The 23598-nt window shown below is 46.6% G+C and overlaps 1 protein-coding gene across 23 annotated transcripts in view; it reads left to right on the forward strand.

Annotated features, from left to right (window-relative positions):
- The window catches only part of MICAL3 (microtubule associated monooxygenase, calponin and LIM domain containing 3), a 225113-nt gene that overhangs the window by 118437 nt on the left and 83078 nt on the right, over positions 1-23598 (forward strand). For 18 of the 23 annotated variants that reach the window (XM_074325093.1, XM_074325097.1, XM_074325094.1 and 15 more), the window contains 10 exons: positions 178-374; positions 2223-2335; positions 2446-2508; positions 2941-3114; positions 4662-4745; positions 7699-7797; positions 9995-10051; positions 12432-12539; positions 14878-14985; positions 15540-15726. In XM_074325093.1, the coding sequence (XP_074181194.1) occupies positions 178-374; positions 2223-2335; positions 2446-2508; positions 2941-3114; positions 4662-4745; positions 7699-7797; positions 9995-10051; positions 12432-12539; positions 14878-14985; positions 15540-15726 (1190 nt within the window). The remainder of the gene's footprint in view (positions 1-177; positions 375-2222; positions 2336-2445; positions 2509-2940; positions 3115-4661; positions 4746-7698; positions 7798-9994; positions 10052-12431; positions 12540-14877; positions 14986-15539; positions 15727-23598) is intronic. The other 5 variants (XM_074325111.1, XM_074325112.1, XM_019757222.2 and 2 more) reach the window with 3 other exon arrangements.

A 23598-nucleotide genomic window follows, 5' to 3' on the forward strand; every position in this document is an offset into this window, starting at 1 on the left:
CATTCTTTCTTCTTGAAGATGATTTACATTTCAGGTTTGCTGTCAGATTTCAGTGAGGCGCTACATACAGGATTTTAGCTAAAAGACCAAGAAATGGTGGTGACTCTGTGATGCTGTGTTCTCTGGTGTGGGGACAAGTACCCCATTGTGATCCATTGTCCTCTTCCTGTTGCTCAGAGATTTTGATTCTTTGGATGAGCAAAACGTGGAGAAGAATAACCAGCTGGCCTTTGATATTGCGGAGAAGGAACTGGGCATTTCTCCCATCATGACTGGCAAAGACATGGCATCGGTGGGGGAGCCAGACAAGCTGTCCATGGTGATGTACCTGACGCAGTTCTATGAGATGTTTAAGGACTCGCTCCCCTCCAGTGGTAAGGGCTGTGCACAACACCCCCCTTCCCCCCGTCCTCTGTTGTTGCCCGGCTTTTCTTCCTTTCCTTCTAACCACGTCCTTCATCAGCACTCCCAAAAGCAAGTCTGCGCTGACTTTTCACTGGTCAGTGCCAAGGTAAGTCCCTGGAGCTTTGCTCCGTTACTTTTTCCTTCTTTACTAGAGTGTTCCCAGCCACTCTTGCTTCCCCAAATCTTTCTCACTATCTACATATACACAAAAATCATTCCTATCAAAAATTTTTTCCTTGACTCTACCACCTTCTCATACCTTTTCTCTCAGAACCAGCCTTTCTGGAAAAAAGCAGTTTATGCTTGTGGGCTCTACTTCCTCACTGCATAAACTTGGTGACACTTTGCAACCAGGCTTCTGTCATGACTGGTCTGCCAATTGTTCCCCGCAGTCATGGGGAATCACCAAATCCATGTTCTTTTCCCATTTCTCATCGCCTATGCACTTGCCTTTTTTGCCATGTTTAGCACTATGGAATGACTTTTTTTTTTCTGGAAAGTCTCTCTCCTGGGCTTCTGTGATCTGGCACTGGACTGGCCTCATTCTCTTCCTTCTGCAGCTGTCCCTTCTCTGGCTTCTCTCTTTCCCCACCTTTCAATGTTTCCCAAAACTCTTTCCTTCGCCCTTAGCCTGATGCCTCAGTCTGTCAGCATGCTCCAAAAGACATTGCTATTGTCATTTGTTGTCTCTTGGAGGAAGTGTAGCATAATGTTGACCAGTGTTGATCATGGTACCCAACCTGGGTTTATGTCCCAGTACTTCCACCTGTTTGACCTTAAGCTAGTTACTCAGTTGTCCTGTGCCTCAGTTTCCCCATCTGTAAAATGGGGATTTTATATATACCGGGGGTGCCAAAAACATGTGTACAACTGGACACTTTGGTCAGTGTTGCTCAAGCAGTAGTTCACTGTAATCAGAAGTGTCTGGATGCTGACGGGAACCACTTTGAGCACCTTTTATAATTGCAGAAGTTAAACATGACTTGTATTCATCTTTTGGTATTGGTATATATTGAGCATTACAATTTTAATACAGTTTTCTTTGCTTAACATGTTGCGTACGGATCATGAGAATCTTCACGAGGGATTTAAACCCCGCCGTACGCAACGTGTTAAATTGTGCATACATTTTTTTGGCACCCTCTGTGTAATTAGATTTTCATATGCTGTGAAGAATGTTGTTAAACAGAAGCACGTAATAAATGTTAGCAATGTATTATTACTTTTTGTTTCAATTGTTATTTTTAAAGTTATTATTGTGACTGATACAACATTGGAATCCACAGTTTCTTCCAGCCCATGTGCTTTCATGGATGTTCGTGGCTTTTTCTGGTTAGATACACAGTTCTTACAACAGAACTCCAGAACTCTGACATCAGTATATGCGTTCAGGACAGCCCTCCCGTAGCTACATGGATGGTGTCTACACACGGCAAAACCAACGCCCCTGAGCTATGTGCCCCCCTATCCTTCTGCTCTGCCCTAAAAGTTTTTATCATGAAGGTGAGGTTTCAGCACTCTGCTGTAACCACAATCCCAGGCAGATTCCAGCTTTTGAAAAGTGGAGGATTGGTGATTGAAATGGATTGAGAATGAGTTGGTATTGTTTCTGTGGATGCAAAAGAGAAGGCTCAGTGTCCAAACCTAACTGTGCATTTTCTTTGTAGAATTTCCTGCTCAGTTCCTCAGGCTTTTGTTGGAGCGTGTGAACCTTTAAAGCTTTCTAGGTTCCGGGAGCCACGTGCAAGGAGGGCAGTTCTGGTTGGTACTGTGAGCCCCCTCCACCGCTGGCCTTGAACACTGCCTTCTGTTCACAGATGCCCTGGACCTGAGTGCGGAGGAGAAGGCGGTCCTGATAGCCACCACCAAGTCCCCCATCTCCTTCCTGAGCAAGCTGGGCCAGACCATCTCTCGGAAGCGTTCGCCCAAGGTAAATGGAAGAGTCTGTTTTTTGTTTATTTGTTTGTTTTTTACCAGCTGCAAACCTAATGTCTAGATACACTAATACAATAATGCAGTTTCCTTCCTCTCTTGGGATAGGATAAAAAGGAAAAGGACTTGGATGGTGCTGGAAAGAGGAGAAAGACCAGTCAGTCAGAGGAGGTAAGAATTATTTGGGATTTGCTAGAATGATTATACTGAATTGCCCTTTTTGTCTTAAATCTTTATTTTCCAAATTAGTATTGCTAGATGTTTTCATATTCATCCTTCATGAGAATTTTTGTGGGCAGATGCTTTTTCTGTGGGCTTTTGCCTTTGTTTAATTTTTGGAGAGCATCCAAGGGGCACACACATATGGGCACAGGGCTCTCCTGTCTCTGGAGTCACACAGTGGCTTTCCTGGGATGTGACAGTACCTGCAGAAGTCCCATACCTACTTACACTCCATCGCGAGATTGGAGCTGGAGGGGAGCTGTTCAGCTCAAACTACAGCAGAAACAACACCCACCACGCCAGGCTCTGGCTGCGCCTCTTTGAGGGAAGGACATTTGGAGCTCCTGTGACAAGCTGGCTTTTGGGTGTCGATACTGGCAGGAGGAAGTGCCCCGGGGCTGCAGAGGAGCGAGGCCCACGCTGGTGAGCACCCTGACAGACAGGAGGATGGATGCAGCTCTGGGCAGCCAGAACAAAGTGAAGTACATGGCCACCCAGCTGCTGGCCAAATTTGAGGAGAATGCGCCCCCACAGTCCACCGGCACAAGGAGACAGGTAAACCCCCCTCACACCTCACCCATCCACACTTGGGCTGGCCACGTAGCAAGGAAGAATTTGACATGGGGTATGTCATAGGCCCGAGGACTCACGGGCTCAAGACCGCTGTCTGGTTTTTTGTTGTGTGGCTGTGGCAGAGAACAGCATTTCCGATGCTCCTCATGCTTCAGCACTGCTTTATCCTCACCGTTCAGGTTCAAGGTATCTGACAAAAATCCGCAGAGATTTTAAATTTTATGTCTATATACCCATTCGTATGTATTTGTTCACATTTAAATTATAAAAGAAGTACATGCTTATTGAGGAGAATGCTGAGAAGTGTAATAAAGATACTAAGACACCACTAATTCTGTTAGTATTTTGTTATAGTTCTATCTGGTCCTTTTTTAGGGCATTCTTGTTTTCATAGTTGAGGTCATTGTCATTCTTAACATATACACTTTTGTGTTCTGCTTTTTCTAGTAACTTTGTCGTGTTCCCATGTTCCAAACTCTACAGCGTGTGTGTGTGTGTGTGTGTGTGTGTGTGTGTGTGTGTGTACACCGTGCTTTTCCTAACTCTTCCTCTAGTGTTGGATATTTTACTTGTTTCTCATCTTTCATGATAAAGGACAGAGGTAATAAACATTCTTGTTATAAAGCTTCTGTGTGTTGCAGGTGATTTTCCTGGGCTATCCTTGAACTAGGCTGAGAACATGAACATTTTAAAGATTCTGCATGGATACTAACTTGCTTTCCCCTAAGTCATACCTGAGAGTGCTAGACAGGAGCCTTTGAAGGGATGCTTTGTTAGGTCTTGTCTCTCCTCTTGCTTATCTATGATGTCTTCTAAGAGGACACGCTGGGATTTTGAGATTCACACTAAAAGTTTCTTGTAAACTCCCTGATGATGACCTGGGAGAGCATTGGAGGAGAGGGAGCCCATCCTCGTATTCATTTTGTCTTTCTGCATCTTCTCCGTACACATCAGCCATTGTTCTTGTGGACGGGGTTGGGGTGGGTCACTAACTTACTCACTTTGCTTGAGTCTGGCCATCATTAACTTCTTCTCACATCTAGTCTTTGGTTATGGTTCACAGAGAAGATAATACCATTTGTGGGCAAACGTCTAAGGTTGCCTGACGGCTCTGGCAGCCCAGGTTCTGCCCCTCAGGGAGGCTGGAAGGCTCCCCATTAGAGGAAGCTTGCCTCTGAGAGACGGTTGCTGTCCTCATTTTGAATGGCAAGAATTAGTTTTCCAAACCAGAATTACTAGTTTAGGCTCAGAGCACTGAGCTGGGGAAAAGGATAATGAGAATTACAGCTTTTGTTTTTGTTTTTGTTCTCATTTGCATTTGCTTTTGGTTTGGGGGTCAGGGTATTTTATTTCCTTTATTTAGTGTAACTTTCTAAAAATTAATTCTGTGTCTCTACAACCACCACCCCAGTTCAGAGATGTGTGTCTGTCCGCCACGAGTACCTTTTTGTGTCTTCTACCTTAATGTATTTTATTTTGTTTTGTCTCCATGTCCTGTCCCCCACCCATACTTGACCTGTGTGTCACAGCCGACACAAGAGCGTGGGGTCAGCCAGCCGTCCTGCTGCCTACCTGAGCAGGGTCGCCCTGCTCCCACCCCCCAGTGGAAACAGGTAAAGGAACCGCCCGGAACAAGAATGGGTGCTGCCCCCTGGGCCTCCCCCACCTGCCCCTCCTGAGCCAGCCAGGCCTGAGGCCTGCACTGTAGCAACCCAGCTCCCAGGCTGGACGCCTCTGTTCATCTGAGTAGTGACTCGGAAGAGTCTAACAAATGATGATTGTATCACATGATTTGTTTAACTCCTTGGGATGTGAGAAATCAGTTAGAAAAGTGGGCTGATAATTGGTTATTGAAACTATGTGGTGAGTCATTCAGGTACCCTAGCCTTCGGGGTTTTGCTAGCCATAACCTTTGCCCCAAGTTGACTTGCTAACATGTGTTCTCGTGACCATTGGAGGGAGAATCCTGAATTCGGAAGCCTGAGAATTGGAGCAGTGGAGCCTTTCGTGTTAAATAAGAAAACGTTATCCAAGAAATTGTCTCGAACTATGATTTCTATTTGTTTCAGACCCTGGACAGAGATGATCGTGGGCATTTTTTTGGTGTTGTCTACATTTAAAATACTCTGTGGAAATTTTCACTAAAGCAGTTGCAGGGTCTCCTGGAAAGCAGCTTCTCCCAAGCAGGATAGAACAGGACAGAAAGAGGGAGATGGCACCTGGTTACTAATAGAAATTGTCAGAGAGACTGGGGACCCCTGCTTGCTTCCTGCACAGCTCAGCTGACAACTGCCTGTTGTAGTGACAGCAGCTGCACTTGTGTCTCCTGGTTGGTGTCATCTAGGGCTAAGGTTCTCAGGTCTGAGGAGCTGACCCTTACCTCCTCTTGTGCTGTAGAGGGACAGCTGTTGTTGGGAGGGGCTGGGGAGTGGCGAGCTGGGTTTTATTTGAATTACGTTCGGGGCAAAATGTTCCTTCCTAACCTTTCTTTTTGTGACATGCCATGTTAAAGGCATGACCCATGAGGCTGAGACGGAAGCCTGGGGACAATGTCCACACTCACAACAGAAGCCGGCTGCCTCTCCTGCGGTGGGAGGACATCGTTGGAAATTCACTGCCATTTTATTTTCTCACTCTTAAAGCCTAGGTGGAAGGTATAATTTGAAAGGCAGTCTTTAGTTGAAGATCTGCTGAAGGGGGAACTGAACTCGAACCAGATTCCCCAAATTCTAGATTCTTACGGTATTTGTAAAGGTAACATGAGATGGGAGAAGCAAAGAGCAAGGGAGGTTGCTGTACTACATGCAGGAGGGTGAACAAATGACTGTCAGTGGCACGTGCCTGGGCAGCTGTGGGCCGGCTTGCCAGGAGTCTCGGGCCTGAAGCACGACCCAGGACCCTGGACTGGCTGCGGCCCTGTCCTGTGAGGACTGGCGCCTGGCACAGCAGCCTGCCACCTAATGGAGCTGAAGTGCAGGGCCCACAGGAGCGTGGTGCTTGTGGGCTGCCGCTGTGTCTCTGGTCCTCGAGCCTCATGTGGGCTGCTACATGGAGATGGACGGTAGCTGTCACCTGGGTGCCTGACGGTCAGTCATTGAAGCAGAATATTGTAGGCTGTGCAGACAGCAGAACAGAGCCATTACACTCCCGCAGGCCGGGGTTCTTGCAGTGGGCACCAGAGGACAGACAGGAGGTGGGTAGGTGAGGGAGAAGCCATAACATCAGTAGTGAAAGCCCGTTCGACCCTCGTGTGTTTCGTGTTACACAAAGCTGGGACTTGTAGTTTACTTGTCTGAAAGAAGTGTAGCTCACAGTTCTTACAGCCATGTGAAAAGTGTTATTGTTCACGTATAACTTCTTCTCAGCTGGGTGGTTTCATTAATCTTGGCCTTGTAAATTTACCTCCTATAAGTTAGAGCTCTGGCGGGCAATGCCAGATGCTACAGGGACCCCGCGGTGCATGGGTCCCGCAGCCTCTGACGCACCGCGACTGCTGGCCCCCTTTGTCTCCCTTCAGGAGTGGTGGTGTGGCCAGCAGCACTACATCCTGACTCCCTTTGTGTTTCTCTTGAAGTGGATCAGATGAAGGCAGGAGGGGTGGTATGCACTGCGGTTATGGCTGAGTGGGCCCCAGGTCAGCTTTACAAACTTAGGGCCCGATATGAGGAGGGAACGAGTCCCCCCTGCCGCCGCTAACTTTTCTAGTGCCTTCCTGTGCAGCACTCTGGCTCCTCCCTCCCACCCTTTTGCCTTTTCATCTCAGAAGGGCATCTGGCAGGCAGACTGCACATGATTCAGCCTGGTTTGTAAGCAGGTTGTTGTGTGAGGTGGGAACAGACGGGGAGCTGCCTCCTCAGCCCTCAGCTCCTACAGCTGTTTCTCGTCCCAGGCTTCCCCCATGTGGAGCCGCACATGGTCATTGTGGGAGTGAGGGGAGAGGGGCAGGGAAGGGATGCAGTGCAGGGGGCAAGGTGGGGGCTGGTGCAGCAGCGTAGGTACGGTGTGCAGGAGTGCGTGATGTTTGCCTTCTGTGTCCCGTTTCCTGTGCTTGGATTGCCAGCGTAGTTTCCCACACCCTTTTGAGTGTGAATGAGGGGAATGAGCCCTGGGAAGCAATGGCAGCATGCGCTCGTAGGTAGCCCTGGAGGAGACTGCCACTCTGCTGCTGCTGGTGTACAGGTGATGGGCCATTGGGAGGGTCTCCAGGTCCGCCTGTGGTGGTGGCCTCTGTGCCCTTTCTCTCTACGTATAACCAAGCCCATTCGTTCTGTCCCCCAAGTCCCCCGATGTAACCAGCTGAGAAGAATATACCCCTTGATCCCTGGCATTTAGAAAGCACCTCACTGCCAGTGACCCCAAGACCACCGCTTCCAACAAACAGCACGAGTGGGCCTGGAGGCCAACAACAGGCTGTGTGTGACACACTGCCTCCCTGACCACATCGCCTTGCCGTTGAGGATGGAGGGGCAGGGAAGGGGCCTGTGGGGTGCTTTTGGCAAATGCCCATGGGTCCTTCCAGAACTGTTTCACTGGTGTTCTCTCTGTTTGTGTCTGTTGGTGTAAAAGCGACAAGAAAAGGAGCGTTCTCGGACCTGCCCCAAAAAAGTGATCACACTCTCTCCTCCCCACACCCCACCTCCCTGTGGGGCACGTGGAGGCCAGCAGGTGACATTTTCTGCATGTTCCGTCATCCTGTTTGTGTCTTCATGCCTGCTTGTGTAGGTGGCCGCATCAGAGGCCAAATCAGGATTCCCACTTTCAGTGACAAAACTGTTAAAAGACAGAACAATCGTGACCGTGTGTAGAAACCATTTGTAGCAGAAGCAACCTTTATTGCTACAAATGAGCAAATTCCTGATTGGACCTCATATTACATTCAAACCCTGGGTGGTGTAATGTGGTCCCATGTCATAGGAATACAACTGTGTAATCACAAACTAAAATTTAAACTGTATTTGTTACAGATGTGAGGTCCAAAAAGCCCCGGAGAGCAACATATTTATAAACCCATTTAAAGCAGCCGTTTTTGCCTTACTGCCCAAGGAGACTGAGCTAAGATGCACTTTGGGAACCTTTTTGTAGGGCTTCACTACAAGTTTGCTTCTTTCTGATTTTGAGAGTCCTGCCTCTTGCTTGTCCAACTTCTGCCAACACCTGCTCTTCCATCCACGCCAGTCTCACTCCAGGCAGATCATTCGAAAAGTGCTTTACAGCAGCGCTCACCACGAGTGTGATTAGCAGGACAGCAAGTGTGCGTGTGTGGCAAGCCCACTCAGAAACCTGCCTATCGAGCGGTTCTGCTGACCCTTGTAGTATAAAATGCTATAAAATGAAATGCTAATTTTAAAGGCAGGATTATGGAAAGGCATTTTCTCAACGTAGGCGGCCTGTTTAAAAAGTGACTTCTTGTAATCTGCCTGATTTTAAAGGCCCAGTCTGGGTCTAAGACCCGAGCCGTGGTGGCTGTCGCCCTGCCTGTGCCTTGTCTCTGCATAAGAGCTGGCAGTTAGGAGCACTTACTGAGAGCCAGGCGGTGTTCCGGGTTCTCGCCCTGTGTGATCTCAATCAGTTAACTCTACGAGGCAGGTACTGTTATTAAGGTTTCCAGGCGGGAATTCCCGCCTGTTCTCAGGAATCTTTTACGCTTTCCCGTTCCCGAATCCCAAGAAAAGTTGGTCAGGAAAATCTGTTCTTTAAAGCCGGTAATACCCACAATGGGAAATAAACGTACTACTCACAATGTGTCTCTTAGACATTTTTCCTATTTATCACTAGGGTTTCTGGGCAGGAATTCCCACCCGTTCTCAGGAATATTTTTCGCTTTTCCGCTCCCGAATCCCGAGAAAAGTTCGTTGGGAAATCAGAACAACCGGCTCCTTGAACCCAGGTGGTTGATAGTATCAGCCGTCACTTTGTGGAAACGATTCATCGTGGAGAACAGAAAACAGTTTATATCTCGGGATTCAGGAAGGGAAAGTGAAAAAAAATTCCTGAGAACGGGTGGGAATTCCCGCCTGGAAACTGTTATCCTCTGCATTTTACAGGGGAGGAGACTGAGTTGTAGGGTAGGGAGGTAATTTGGATGCAGGCACTGAGTCTGGTTGGTTTCACCCTGGAGCCCGAGCGCTGGCCTCTTGCCTGGAGACAGTGTGCTCTTGGGCTCTGGGCAGGAGGAGCCACAGCGGGCGTTCTGGCTCTGCTTTCCAGCAGTAGAGGCCGTCAGGTGAATCCTCAGCTATCCAGAGTGATAAGTGGCCTTCCCTTGCCCCATCATTGCTGGTGGTGCTTTCCTCAAGTCAGTGGAGGCAGCCGTGTGTCTGTCTCAGAGACGCCCACCTCCTTGTGTAGTGACTGAAAACACTTCCAGTCCTTCACACTTCTCCCGTCAATGAGCCAGGCCCTTGTCCCATGTTCTTGTGCAGGAACCGCTCCCCACCCTGCAGTTCCCTCTGCACTGTGTACTGGTCACGCATCCCAACAGCTTCCGTATCCCCACCTTTCCTTTCTCATGTCTTGTGGAAAGCTTTACCCTTCTAACCCACCTCCTTTTAAACCCGCATTTCATGCCTCTAACCTTGGGCCACCATGGGAAAGAGCTGTTTGTCCCACCTCTGTACTAACTAGTTCTTTCTCTGTGTGGGTAGCTGACCTCGCCAGAGGCCAGCTGGGCAGAATGGCTGTGCCAAAAGTTGTCCTTGGGTCTGGGGCTTGGTGGGTGGGACTGTGTCTTCTTGGGTGGGGCTCAGTAGGGAGCCGGGATTTGTGTTGAAATGAGCTCTGAATTTCTGGCACTGTCACTTAGGACAGCCAAATGGAGCATAGCATTTAGATGGAGCTTAAATTTCTACTTTGTTGCCAACAGACGAACAGGGACCTTGATGCTGACAGCCGCGGCAAGCAGAGTCCCCGTCATGAGAGGGTAAAGCGCGCATGAGCCGTGGCATGGGATGCTGAGAGCCAGAGACGGACGCTGTGGTGGGGCAGAGGGAGGGCGGGCAGGCCCCTCTCCCCTTGCTTCTCACACACTCTCGTCACCCAGCCCAGAGCCAGAATCCCTTTTGCTAACAGCTGGCCCGCAGAAGTAGCATTCACAGCAGAGTGTTCACCCACCCAGCACTCAGATGAGATCCTCAGACTGGTGCGAATGGCCTCATGACTTCCTGTTCTGCCCAGCTGTCCCATTTCAGAATCTGTGCCTCTGGTGGGGTGACGCTTGGCTGTCAGGTATGGCTTCTTAGGGCAAGGGTTTGGGCCAGTTAGCAGGTGGGAGTTGCTTAGTTCTTTGGACAGTGAGGGACCTTGAGGTGGGAATACTGAGAGAACCAGAGCTCATACAGTATGGGGGTTTTTCAGCCATGAAGAGGCTGCAGAGAAAGGAAGCTGATGACAAGATGGGGGTATATGACACCCTCCAACTCATCTTTTCTGAAAAACTTAGGGGGATTACTGATTACACCTGACAACTGTGTAATTTGATGAATAGCAGACATGCCCATTTTTAAAAGCCTGCTTATTTATGGAACTTTTGTTTGTTTTGCCCTTAAAGATGCCCCATAGCTGCTCACTTCACATGGGTTTTTAAAACTTTTACCTCCCCTTCTGCTTTTGATCTCAGACAAGCAGTTATGGCTCAGCAGTAAATCCAGTTACTTCTCGGATCCAGTGGGAAGCCAGGCATAGTGCTGCCTCCCAGTGCCTTGTCACCAAGCTAGGAGCAGGTGGCTGGGCTGCCAAGGGCACGAGGGGACCAGGTCTGGGCAGCAAGGAGCCTGGCCTGAGTTGCAGGGCGGATCCCTTCATCTCCTCACCTGGCCCAGCTCTGCTCTTTCACGCTTGGTGCTGCTTCCTCCATGAGGTCTTCCTGTGCCCAGCCTCAGTCTTCCTTCTCCCAGGATGTGTTCCTCTCAAAGAGAAAACTAGGCATTTCACTGAGTGGGGTGATGCCCTGCATTTTGTGGAATACATAATTTAATGAGGTCCTGCTGAGTTTTACTGAAATAGTGCCTAAACAAAGATGAGTGGAGAGAAGTATTTGAATAAAAGGAGAGGTTGTCAGGGAGAAACCATTGGAAGTTAGGGCTGCAGTGCATAGGAGGAAAGGTAGCAATAGGTTTGCAAGGAGTTTTCTTCCACTTTTCCCAAAGGGCTGGTTTCCAGAGTCTTCAGAGCAGGGCTCCTGTCTAGATGCTTTTAAGGGTCACCCTTCTGTTCCATAGGACTTCCCACTGTCCCATGAGCATGCCTTTGCACTCACCTGCTCTGTCACCGTCTCCCCCACACCTCCCATCCCCCATTAGCTTCCACTGCTCTGCCACCCCTGGGGCAGCTCAGTCTTGTCCCTTGTTTCTTTCTGGGGGTGTCACTCCTCTACAGAGGTCTCCCTCAGCTCCCCCGGGCCTGTGAGTGCATCTGGAGCAGGGGCTGGTGACACTTCACATTGTCACCCCTCGAAGCTACCAAGCTAGTGTGGGCTGAGGTAAATGGTGTGATAGATCGCCTTGGAGCTGGAAGGGCAGGGGTTCTCCTTACCATGACAGTACCTCCATCCACCCTGCACGCACTTCACCCTGAACCTGGCAGGCACTAAGCAGTTACTGTTCACTAAAGCCCTCTGCTGCCACCTCACTCTCTAGGGGCTGCACAGGCCCGTCACTGAGGAAGACCATGGCCCACTTCCGTACACATGCTGCATGCAGCCTGTACAGGGCTCGCGGTCTTGGCTTTCCTCCTGATCATTGCTGGGATTTGGCTAGCTCTTTCCTGAGCAGTTTCTCTGACAGGAGGGGATGAGCCAGATCCTCGCTTTTATGTGGAGGGAGCCAGCTTGACTCTTGCCTTGCTGTCTCTGTGGTCTGTCATTTGTAAGGCTGGTAGAGTGATGAGTGGTTGTGTCCTGCCCGGGAGAAACCCCAGCTCAGGCCTGGGAGGGGCTCCGCAGAGCAGAGCACGTGTGAGTACCGCCTCTGCACTCCGCCGGCCGGCGAGGGGCAGCCAGTGCTGTCCGCTCTCCGCAGGGTGGACGGCGTAAGCACTGGGCACGGGAGGGCGGGCTTTCAGAACGCTCCTGATCAGCGAGCGCACGGCAGCGCAGGCTGCTCTGGAAGCCGGAGGGGAGGGCCAGCTGGAAGCAGCCGCAAGCCTTGAATGGGCCACTCGTGCTTCTCGGCGCTATAAGGATGGCTTTACTGCAGTTGTGATTTAGAGAACGTCTAAAGCGAAAGGGTCTAAAACTGCCCAATTTCTTACGCTCAGGTCTATGTGTAACTTATAATTTTCTTTCTCCATCTTGTATTTTGTAGCCAGAGCCTAAACCTTCTCGTCGGTTTTTTGTCGATCAGTGGGAGCTTTCTCTTAGCCTCCGTTCCTCCAGCCGCCCCGCCTCTCCCTCCTCTGACTCCCTCCGACAGGTAGCAGGCCTGGGACTGGGCAAAGCTGTGTGTCCTCTTCAGCCTCTGCTCACTTCACCTAAACAAACGCCAGCTGGCCCCAGGGAGGTTGCAGAGCTCGCTTGGCCTGTCTCCTGGAGGAATCCAGTTGTGTGTGCCTGTGTGTATGTCCATCTGTCTGTTCTGTTTGAGGCCCGTGAGCATACACCTAAGTTAGAGAGGCTGCTAGCCTTCATTGTATCGAATTCTGTTGAAGTAAACCCACTTTCATTATATTTCGCCTGTGTGAAATAATGATAAACATTTTTCAGCAATTAGCTCTTTTAACTCCAGATGTCTTTATACTAATATGTGTTTCAAAATAGGCATTACAGTGTAATTAAATCTCTTACACGGCCTGCTGAAGATGCAGGGTCCTGGGTGCCTCTGGGCTTGTAATCATTTAAGGAATGAACCCTGCTGTTTCGGAACTGATCCAGCTGTAGAGCAGTTTATAGAGATCGGAGGGTCCTTTGGCCCTTCCTGTTTGTTTCCTGTTCTTGAGCTGGTAGCAGACGTGGGGTATGTGTGTGGAAGCGCGTGCATGTGTGGTGGCAGTCGTATAAATCCAGCGATTGCTACATTGCAGCTGTTTGTCCACAGCAGGGAGAAGGAAGCCATCTGTTTTTCATGCCAGAAACAAGTAGAACCTGTCTTGAGCGGGGGTGGGGGGGTGGGGGTGGGGTTGTCAGTACTGTCATACCACTGAGGACTGAAGGTGACAAATGCCTCTGCAGGCAGCCCTGGGCTGTAATTGCCATGATAGCATGCAGTGAGGTGGGGAGAGGAGGGCTTGGAGCAGTGAGGACCCAGGGCTGCTCCATGTCCCAGCCTCGTGTTTGACATCTGGCCCAGAGGCTCACTTACCTGCAGCAGAACAAAAGCAGTGCAGCTTGCTGCTCCCTCCGTGGCAGCTACTAAGTGAGCTGCTCAGTGCTGCCTGGTGTCTGTTCCAGACCTAAGCCCCCGCAATGTCTTTAAGTAAGGCTTAGCCTGAAGGGTCACTTGTGTTTCTCAGCTGCTAATGGGTATAAGCTGTAGAGTCAATGGGCAAATGGTACCAATCCTTGGAAATCGCCTTATTTTAAATCGAAAATGTAATTGACGCCTCAGTTCCAGCTGGACCTTTGAGAATTGTTTGACATTTGTTCTTCTATCTTCTCGTATTTAGGTAGTTAGCTGCCCCTGGAGTGCTTCTCGTTTGTCCCTGCCAGCCTGGGCATGCCATTGCCCAGTGTGTGCTCGTCCATTCAAACTGCTTCCTAACCGGGCTTGTTGGCATCCCCACAGCAGCTGCTCCTACTGTTCTGAGTTAGAAGTAGAGTCAGGCAGCACCCTTATTCCATGGTTCATGACAGGAGTGTCACACACATTAGGTGTCTTAGCCGTCTCCACATGGAAGGGAGACCTGGACACGAGTCTCTAAAGGACTGCCCACAAGTCTGACCTCGTTCCCTGGGGACATGCTCAAAACTGGGCTCCCTAGCAGGGAAGTTCACAATTGAAATTTAATAGTTTCCTCCTGTGACTTCTTCAGCACTGCTAGAAAGAGACTTGAGTTGGTTGGATTTTTTTCTTTTACCTTTTTTCAACTATAAAGAAATAATCTTTCCTGGGGTAAAAACATTCTGACTTAAGACGAAACCGAGCACTTTGTCCCCCTGCAGCTGTGTCTCAGACCCGACCAAGGCTGGAAGGCTTCGGCCCAATGCCTGGGATATGGGCTGAGGACGGCTCTTCCAGAGATGCTCCATGCATATTACAGGGGTTCTAAGGGAAGCTTTAGTGATGCGGAAAGAGGTCATACAAGTAATCCTAGACTGTTGACATCTGTCACCCAAGTGGACAGTCAGTCTTTGCAGGAGTGAACCTTCTAAAGGAGCAGTAACTTCCCTGGCCCTCCCCCAGCCCTGAAATCATGCTGTCAGTCTGGCATCTGCTGTCTGGATGGGACTGGTTCCTTTTGAATTCTCTATATTTAATTCGAGTCACTAGGATATAGGCCCTTCTTACTCTCTTCTTTATTTGCATCCATCCCGTCTTCCCACCTCCCACATCACTGGGTATTCCAAAAAATCATGAAGGACGAAGTTCTCCCTTACTGAATTGAATTACCCCTGCCTGTGCTGACACTGTGTGTGGTACCGACACCTGTTTCTCACCACCGAGTTTCCTGCTTGTAGACACCGTTGGCATGGTTTGCTGCTGCAGCTTGTGTTCATTTTATACCTTTTAAAGAGTTTTTTCCTACTTCTTAACTTATTTATTTTTCCTTCTCATTTCCCTTTGTTCTGGTCATTTTATAATCTCCAACCAATAGAAGTATATAAAGATGTACACGGGCGGAGTGAGCTCATTGGCTGAGCAGATAGCCAATCAGCTTCAAAGGAAAGAACAGCCCAAAACCCTTCTAGACAAGAAGGAGCTGGTAAGAGACCCACTAAGGGTTCTGTCTCTCTTGATATAACACAGCTGTGCTAAACAAAGCTGGTCTGTTCTGAGTGGCGCAGCAGCAGTCTGAATTTTGTAACTGAATTTCTAGGACTGTAATAGTTGTTTAGAATGTTGTATGGGAAAACAGACTTAGTATCTGTAAAAGTAATTGCTCTAGAATCCAGGGGACCCATATCCATGTAGAACCACAAATACATATATTTTTATGTTACCTTTAAGAACAGTTCTGTGAAAATAATTTGATTTGATTGTTATGAAATTCTGTAAAACGGACTTGGGTTTCCTCTTGGCTGTTGAGTGATATGGATTCAGCACGTCCCTGGGGCCGAGTGCTATGTGGGACACGGGTGACAGTCACTGCAGTCGTGCGGCTGCTCTTCGGGAGAGCCAGAAGCAGAGTGAGCGTCGCAGCGTGCCTCACAGCATGGCTCAGTGAGGGTCACTCTCACTGCCCAAGAGGGTTGTGCATCTGCCTCCTGGAGGTGAGCCTGAGCGACCGCCCTTACGTGTCCCCTCCCCCCCCCACAGGGCTCCATCAAGAAGGAGTTCCCGCAGAACTTGGGGGGCAGCGACATGTGCTATTTCTGCCAGAAGCGGGTCTACGTGATGGAGAGGCTGAGTGCCGAGGGCAAGTTCTTCCACCGTAGCTGCTTCAAATGCGACTACTGTGCTACCACCCTGCGCCTGTCGGCATACGCGTATGACACCGAGGATGGTGAGTCTCTCTAACTTGAGGCACACTAGAGACTGAGCTTAGGGCGCATTGCCACTTGAGTAGGTCTTAGGGCCTCTGCCTGTGTTCTTACAGATCCATGTTTTCATTCTGCCTCTCCCAACCGTTTCCATTCATCTCCCTCTATTCTTTGTCTTCTCTAAGACTCTTTCTTACGCGTATTTCCCCAAAGTCACCAAGCTACATCATAGCATTGCTCAGTGGTGATGGTAATGAAAATGGCATGCATTTACCTAAATCACTTCCCTGACTTCACAGACACTCGCTTTCTTGCCTCATAGTGGGATCCTAATATGAAAGGGACATATGTGGCTAAGTCTTTTTGTCTTTACTTTAGAGAAGGGGACTCGCAGGCCTAGAAGTCACATTCATTGCCTAAGGTCAATGATGACAATTTGAAACCACATCCCCTGCTCCCGGGTTCTCAGACTTTTGATTCCTGAAGGTGACAGAATTGTGTCCGGTATTCCCACCTCTGTAGCCTCAGCATCTCTCTGGTGGATTGAGGGTTCATGGCAGAGGGCCTAAACCTCATTCAAGGTGGTGTTCAGGTCCTGACCGTCTATGATCGTGGAAGACCTCGATAGGGCAGAAGGCAGAGAATTATACAAACAGATAACAAAGCCTGGTAGGTACACGTGACTGTGCGGACCACCTGAAGACCCTTTAAGATTAATTGAAAAAGGTCACCAAAGACAGTGATGATTCCTACACACCTTCCTGCAGGGTTGGGAAGGAACTTCGTGAGGCATTCTTACTGAATCGAAAGGAATGCAAAGACCGAGCTTAGCAGGAAGGGAAGTAAATCCTTATGGGGTGGCATTAAGTCTGTTACCCAGCTGTGATTTCAGGAGATACAGAACACTGGAGAGGGAAACCATGCGATCAGGAGGAAATAGTCACTTCAGTCATCTAGACTCTCCTCATACTGAATAAACAAGCTGTCGAACGGTCAGAAGTAGCCAGGAAGGAGCTAAACAGGTGAACTGAGGAAAGCTAACTTCCGTGATTCCCCGAAAATGAGACCTAGCTGGACAATCAGCTGTAATGTGTCTTTTGGAGCAAAAATTAATATAAGACTGGGTCTTATATTATATTATATTATATTAAATAAGACTGGGTCTTATAGTAAAATAAGACCAGGTCTTATATTAATTTTTGCTCCAAAAGACATTATTAGAGCTGACTGTCCGGCTGGGTCTTATTTTCGGGGAAACATGGTTACATTAGGCACCTGGTCCTCTTGTTACATCAGTCAAAAGCACCATCCAGGGAGGGAAGAATAAGACAGTGGTCTAGATAAGGAAGGTGTGTTGTTAGGTGTCAGGTCTTCTGTTCCGCTATTCCCACACACACTCTGTGGACAACACCTTTGATCTCCAAGGATGGGGTTGGCAGATGAAGCCCAGCCATTGTTGATCAACTTTCCTTAAGGCTTGGGTTATTTTAGCCTTTTACTGCAAAATCTGCCTGGAAAGAACCCTTAAACTCCAGGAATTGATCCACAGGTAGTTTTGCCCATAGATTGTATAACCTTTGCTGCCACGTTCTCGTAAGGACACAAATAAAGTGTGAGATGTGCCTCAGGGAGCTTACATTCTGATGGGAGTGATAAGACTCGGGCAGTGAAGCTACAAGAGACAAGGTAAGAGTATACGATTAAGGGCGAAGTTGTGTAGTGCAGGTGATAACTTTGTAGAAACTCAGAAGAGGAAGAAATCAGAGAAGCTCAGTAGCTGTTAGGAGTGACTGAGCTGACGCAGACTGAGAAAGAAGCAGAGGGAAGAGATGGCATGCCAGGCACGAGGATGGCAGGAGCACAGTGGTTCTAAACTAGCTTCCCAAATGTTAACCCAGATGAAGTCTCCATCTGCTCAGCCCCCACCCCGCCACAAGGACAGGTGAATGAGAGAAAGGACTGGAATTTCAGAGGTCCTGAACTTCTCCAACCAAGTTATTGTGTGATTCAGAACCCTAACTAAAGAACATCAGATGAGAAAAGAAAAAGCCAGGGAAGTGCTGGCTCAGGAGAAAAGAAATAACCCAGGCACTGTGCTGGGCCTTATAACATGTAGGGCCATTTCATCCTTTACCAGCCTCGGAAAGTAGCTGCTTTTATGATTGTAATTTTACAAACTAGAAAACTGAAGTCAGAGATGTTGCTTGTCCACGTTCACAAAACTTGTAAGTGCTGGTTTGCATTAAAGTGACCTCTGAGATCCTTCCAGTTCAGAAATTCTTGGATTAGTAACTCTGGGCCCGTGTCAGCTCCAAACTGGTAAATTAAGAATCGTACACTTCAGGGAAATGTCCGTGTTTTACCCTCGTCCCTATTTACTCTTCCCTTCAGCTCTTTTAAAAGGATGCAGTCTGATGTCAAAGTAAGCTACTCTTTCTCTTGCCAAATGCTAGTTTATTTTTGACTGCTGCCAACTCTTAAGGCAAGGACTAATCAGACAGTATTTCAAGTCTTTGCCTGTCATCACAACAGAGAAAACGCGTCCCCTGCTGAAGTGGTCTGGGAAGGGCTGCCCTCACTCAGAATAGCCCGGAGCCCCCCCCCCGCCAATCTCTGCCAGCGCCGTGCTGACCACCACCCTACCACTGACCCCTCCAGCCGGCTCCCACAGAACAATGGCAAGACCGAAACCTGGACTTAACCAGTCTCCTGCTTGTTCCCTTCCAACCCCTGCAGTACAGATGGAATGCCATCTTACCAGGCTTAGAGTGTCAGGTGTCCGCCCTGGTCTGCTTCTCCAGCCTCTCAGCTGGTAGCTGTCCCCTAGCTGACTGTACTGCCACACTGGTCCCTTTGACACTATAAACACAATTAGGCCATTGCTGCCTCAGGGCTCTGCACTGGCCGTCTCCCCTCCTGGGACGACTTTCCCTGGTCTTCTCCGTTGAGCTGCTGCTTGTTCCCATCCCACGCACAGATTCCCTCCTCAGAGAGGCATTTGCAGACCTCCTGACCTAACTACCACTACAGGACGCTTGCTTCTGCACCGCCTGCTCTGTCCAAGCACCCACTAGCCTGTCTTCTGGCCTGGAACCTTCTCAGTGTTTAGATCAGTGACTGTAGTATGATGGTGCTCAGTAAGTGTTTGGATGAAAGAATAGATGCCTGGTTTGCCTTTGGTTTTCCCTTGAGCCATTTGCTTTCTCCAGTTTCCTCTTCCAGTCACTCCCATATTTAATGACCAAGACCCTTTAATGTATCTAGACCATGCAAATCAGTGACTTGACTGAATAGACCATGATGTGTGGTTAGTTTATAGCATTAGCATGGCTGTATTTTCTAACCCAGACAGGCATCATAGTGTCGTGGTGAAAAGTGCAGACTCGAGCCAGGCACCCGGGGCTCACATCCTGTCTGAGAATCGCTGAGCTGGAGAAAGGTGAATGGTAGTACCCACATTGTTGGATTGTGAGCATTAAATGAGTTGATGGATATGAGGCAGTTATAATACTGTTTGGCACGTGGTACATGTTAGATAAAAATTAGCTTTTTTGTTATTAATCTAAGAATCAAAAAGTACCACCCAGCTGAGTTTGGGAGGGGGCGTAAGGAGATAGGTTAATTGAGCAGCTATATCATGTGGTATGTGATATCTCATTTGTTATCTCAGTCTAGGAGATGGGTATTATCTTCATATTCTACGTGAGGAAACATGTTTCAGGAAGCTAAATAGTTCACAAACCTACTGAATGGTTGACACCGTGTTTAAGCTGAGGCCTGACTTTGGTGCTCAGGTCCCTTCCATCATGTACTGCATTCCCAGAAAAGAAAGTTTCTGGAATTTTTTTGAAAATTGCCTTTTGCTTAGGATTGTGGGACTTATTTTTAAAACCTAAACCTCTTTTCTTTATTAATTTAGGATACTGTAGCAGAAATCAATGAGGGTTCCCTCGTTGTTAGCCTATTGAGTTGTATTTTAATATCTATGGTTCTACTTTAGTAGAAAAAAGCAAATTACTGCAGGGAAAGAAATAAAAGAAAGGAATGAAAGCAACTATAACGTGATTATTTCTGATACTATAATAAACAAGACTCTTGGTTACAAGTAATAGAAACCCAAGTCAGATTATTTTTACTTTTAGGTCCTGATTTTTTTTTTTTTTTTCTTTTCTGGCTTTTTCCCCCGGCCTTATTGGCATGCAATTGACACATGACATTGTATAAGGTTAAGATGTACAGTGTTGATTTGACGCATTTATTAATTGTAAAATGATTATCGCTATGGTGTTAGTTACTACCTCTATCCTGTCATGTGTTTACTAATTGTTGTTTGTGGTGAGAACATTTAAGGTCCACTCTTTTAGCAGCATTCAAGTATATAATACAGTGTTAATTAGCTATAATCACCATGCTGTACATTAGATCCTCAAACTTGTTAATCTTAAAACTGGAACTTCGTATCCTTTGACCAGTATCTCACCATTCCTCCACCCCGCAACCTCTAGCAACCCCCACTCTGCTCTCTGTTTGTCTGAGTTTCTATAGTTAAGTGATATCATATAGTATTTCTCTTTATCTGTCTGACTTACTTCACTCAGCGTAATACCCTCAAGGGTCCTTCCAAGTTGGTGCAAAGAGCAGGATATTCTTTCTCATAGCCGCATAATACTCCATTGTGTATATAACCACATCTTTTCTTTCTTTTTTTTTTTTTTTAAAACTAAGTAAGTGTGTGTTTTTTTTGTTTTGTTTTGTTTTTAATTTTTATTTTATTAGATTTATTGGGGTGACAATTGTTAGTAAAATTACATAGATTTCAGGTGTACAATTCTGTATTACATCATCTATAAATCCCATTGTGTGTTCATCACCCAGAGTCAGTTCTCCTTCCATCACCATATATTCGATCCCCCTTACCCTCATGTCCCACCCCCCACCCCCCGCCCCCCTTACCCTCTGGCAACCACTAAACTATTGTCTGTGTCTATGAGTTTCTGTTTCTCATTTGACCACATCTTTTTTTAAATTACATTTATTGGGATGACATTGTCTAGTAAATTACATAGGTTTCAAGTGTACAATGAATCATCTACATATCACGTTGTGTGCTCACCACCCAGAGTCAGTTCTCCTTCCATCACCATACGTTTGATCCCTTTTACCCTCATCTACCATCCCCCAACCCCTTACCCTCTGGTAACCATTAAACTATTGTTTGTGTCTATGAGTTTTTGTTTCTTTATTTGTTTGTCTTGTTCCTTTCAGTTTTATATCCCACATATCAGTGAAGTCATATGGTTCTCGACTTTTTCTGTTTAACTTATTTCACTTAGCATTATAATCTCAATATCCATCCATGATGTCGCAAATGGCAGTATTTCTCTTTTCTTATTGCAGAATAGTATTCCATTGTGTATGTATGTCACATCTTTTTTATCTAGTCGTCTACTGAAGGACCCTTGAGTTGTTTCCATGTCTTGGCCACTGTAAATAAAGCTACAATGAACATCGGAGCACATATATTTTTATGGATAAATGTTTTCAGATTTTTGGGGGTAGATATCCAGGAGAGGGGTTGCTGGGTCATATGGTAATTTTATTCTTAATTTTTTGAGGAACCTCTATATTGTTTTCCACAGCAGCTATGCAATTTACATTCCCACCAGCAGTGTACGAGGGTTCCTTTTTCTCCACAGCCTCTCCAACCCTTGTCATTATTTGTCTTGTTGATGACAGCCATTCTAACAGGTGTGAGGTGGTATCTCATTGTGATTTTGATTTGCATTTCCCTAATAGCTGGTGAAGCTGAGCATCTTTTCATATATATGTTGGCCATTTATATTCTTCTTGAGAAAAGTGTCTTTTCAGGTCCTCTGCCCAGTTTTTTATAGAATTGGTTGTAGGGTATTTTGTTGTTTAATTGTATGAGTTCTTTATATATTTTGGATATTAGCCCCTTGTCGGAGATTTTGTTTGCAAATATCTTCTCCCGTTTGGTTGATTGCCTATTTGTTTTGTCGATGGTTATTTTTGCTGTGCAGAAGCTTTTAGTTTGATATAGTCCCATTCAGTTATTTTTGCTTCTACTACCCTTGCCTTGTGGTCAAATTCACAAAATCCTCTCTAAGACCAAGGTCCATAAGTTTAGTATCTGTTTTCTTCTATGCAAGTTATTGTTTCAGGTCTTATATTTATGTCTTTGGTCCATTTTGAGTTAATTTTGGTACATGGTGACAGACAGCAGTCTAGTTTCATTCTTTTGCAGAAAACCACATCTTCTTGATCCATTCATCCATCGATAGATACTCACATTATTTCCATATCTTGGTTATTTTGGTTAATGTTGCAGTTAACATGGGAGTATAAATATCTCTGTGAGAGCCTGATTTCAGTTTCTTTGGCTCTATACCCAGAAGTAGGATTGCTGCATTATATGCTAGTCTTTATTTTTAATTTATTGAGGAACCTCCATACTGTTTTCCATAGCAGCTGCACCAGCTTGCATTCCCACCAGTAGTGCACAAAGGTTCCCTTTTCTCCACATCCTCACCAACACTTGTTTCTTTTTCTTGACAGCCATTCTAATTGGTGTGAGTGATATCTTGTGGTTTGATTTGCGTTTCACTGATGATCACTGATGTTGAGCACCTTTTCATCTACCTGTAGGCCATTTGTATGTCATTTTTGGAAAAGTGTCTATTTAATTCCTCTGCCCATTTTTTAATCAGGTTATTGGCTTTTTGCTTTTGAGTTGTATGAGTTCTTTATATATTTGGGATATTAACCCTTTGTTAAATATATGATTTGCAAATATTTTCTCTCGTTCGTTGGTTGCCTTTTATTTTGCAGATTATTTCTTTTGCTCTGCAGAAGCTTTTTAGCTTAATGTGGTCACAATTGTTTGTTTTTGCTTTCATTGTTTGTGCTTTTGCTGTCGTATCCAGGAAATCACTGCTGAAGCCAGTGCCAAGGAGTTCACCCCCGTTTTCTTCTAGGAGTTTTAGTTTCAGGTCTTACACTTAAGCCTTTAATTTCCATTTCAAGTTCATTTTTGTGAGTGGTGTAAAACAGAGGTCTAATTTCATTCTTCTGCATGTGGTTACCCAGTTTTCCCAGCACCACTTATTAAAGAGACTCTATTTTCCCCATTGAGTATTCATGGCCCCCTTGTCAAATATTACTTGACTGTATATGTGTGGGTTTATTTCTCGGCTCTCAGTTCTGTTCCACTAGTCTCTTTTTATGGCAATATCATACTGTTTTGATTACTATAGTTTTGTAATATAGTTTGAAATCAGGACCATGATGGCTCTGGCTTTGTTCTGCTTTCTCAGGATTGCTTGGACTATTCAGGGACTTTTGTGGTTCCTTACAAATTTTAGGATTGTTTCTTCTGTTTCTCTGAAAAATGCCATTTTGTGATAAGGATTGCATTGAATCTATAGATGGCTTTGGGTTGTGTGAATATTTTAATATTATTCTTCCAATCCATGAGCTTGGGATATTTTTCCATTTATTTGTGTCTTCAAGTTCTTTCATCAGTGTCTTGTAGTTTTCTTTTTTTTTCTTTTATTTTTTTTTAATTAAATTTATTGGGGTGACAATTGTTAGTAAAATTACATAGATTTCAGGTGTACAATTCTGTATTACATCATCTATAAATCCCATTGTGTGATCATCACCCAGAGTCAGTTCTCCTTCCATCACCATATATTCGATCTCCCTTACCCTCATCCCACCCCCCACCCCCACCCCCCTTACCCTCTGGCAACCACTAAACTATTATCTGTGTCTATGAGTTTCTGTTTCTCATTTGTTTGTCTTGTTCTTTTGTTCTTTTTGGTTTATATACCACATATCAGTGAAATCACATGGTTCTCTGCTTTTTCTGTCTG

Source organism: Rhinolophus sinicus, linkage group LG02 (assembly GCF_036562045.2).
Source record: "Rhinolophus sinicus isolate RSC01 linkage group LG02, ASM3656204v1, whole genome shotgun sequence".
Lineage (NCBI taxonomy): Eukaryota > Metazoa > Chordata > Mammalia > Chiroptera > Rhinolophidae > Rhinolophus > Rhinolophus sinicus.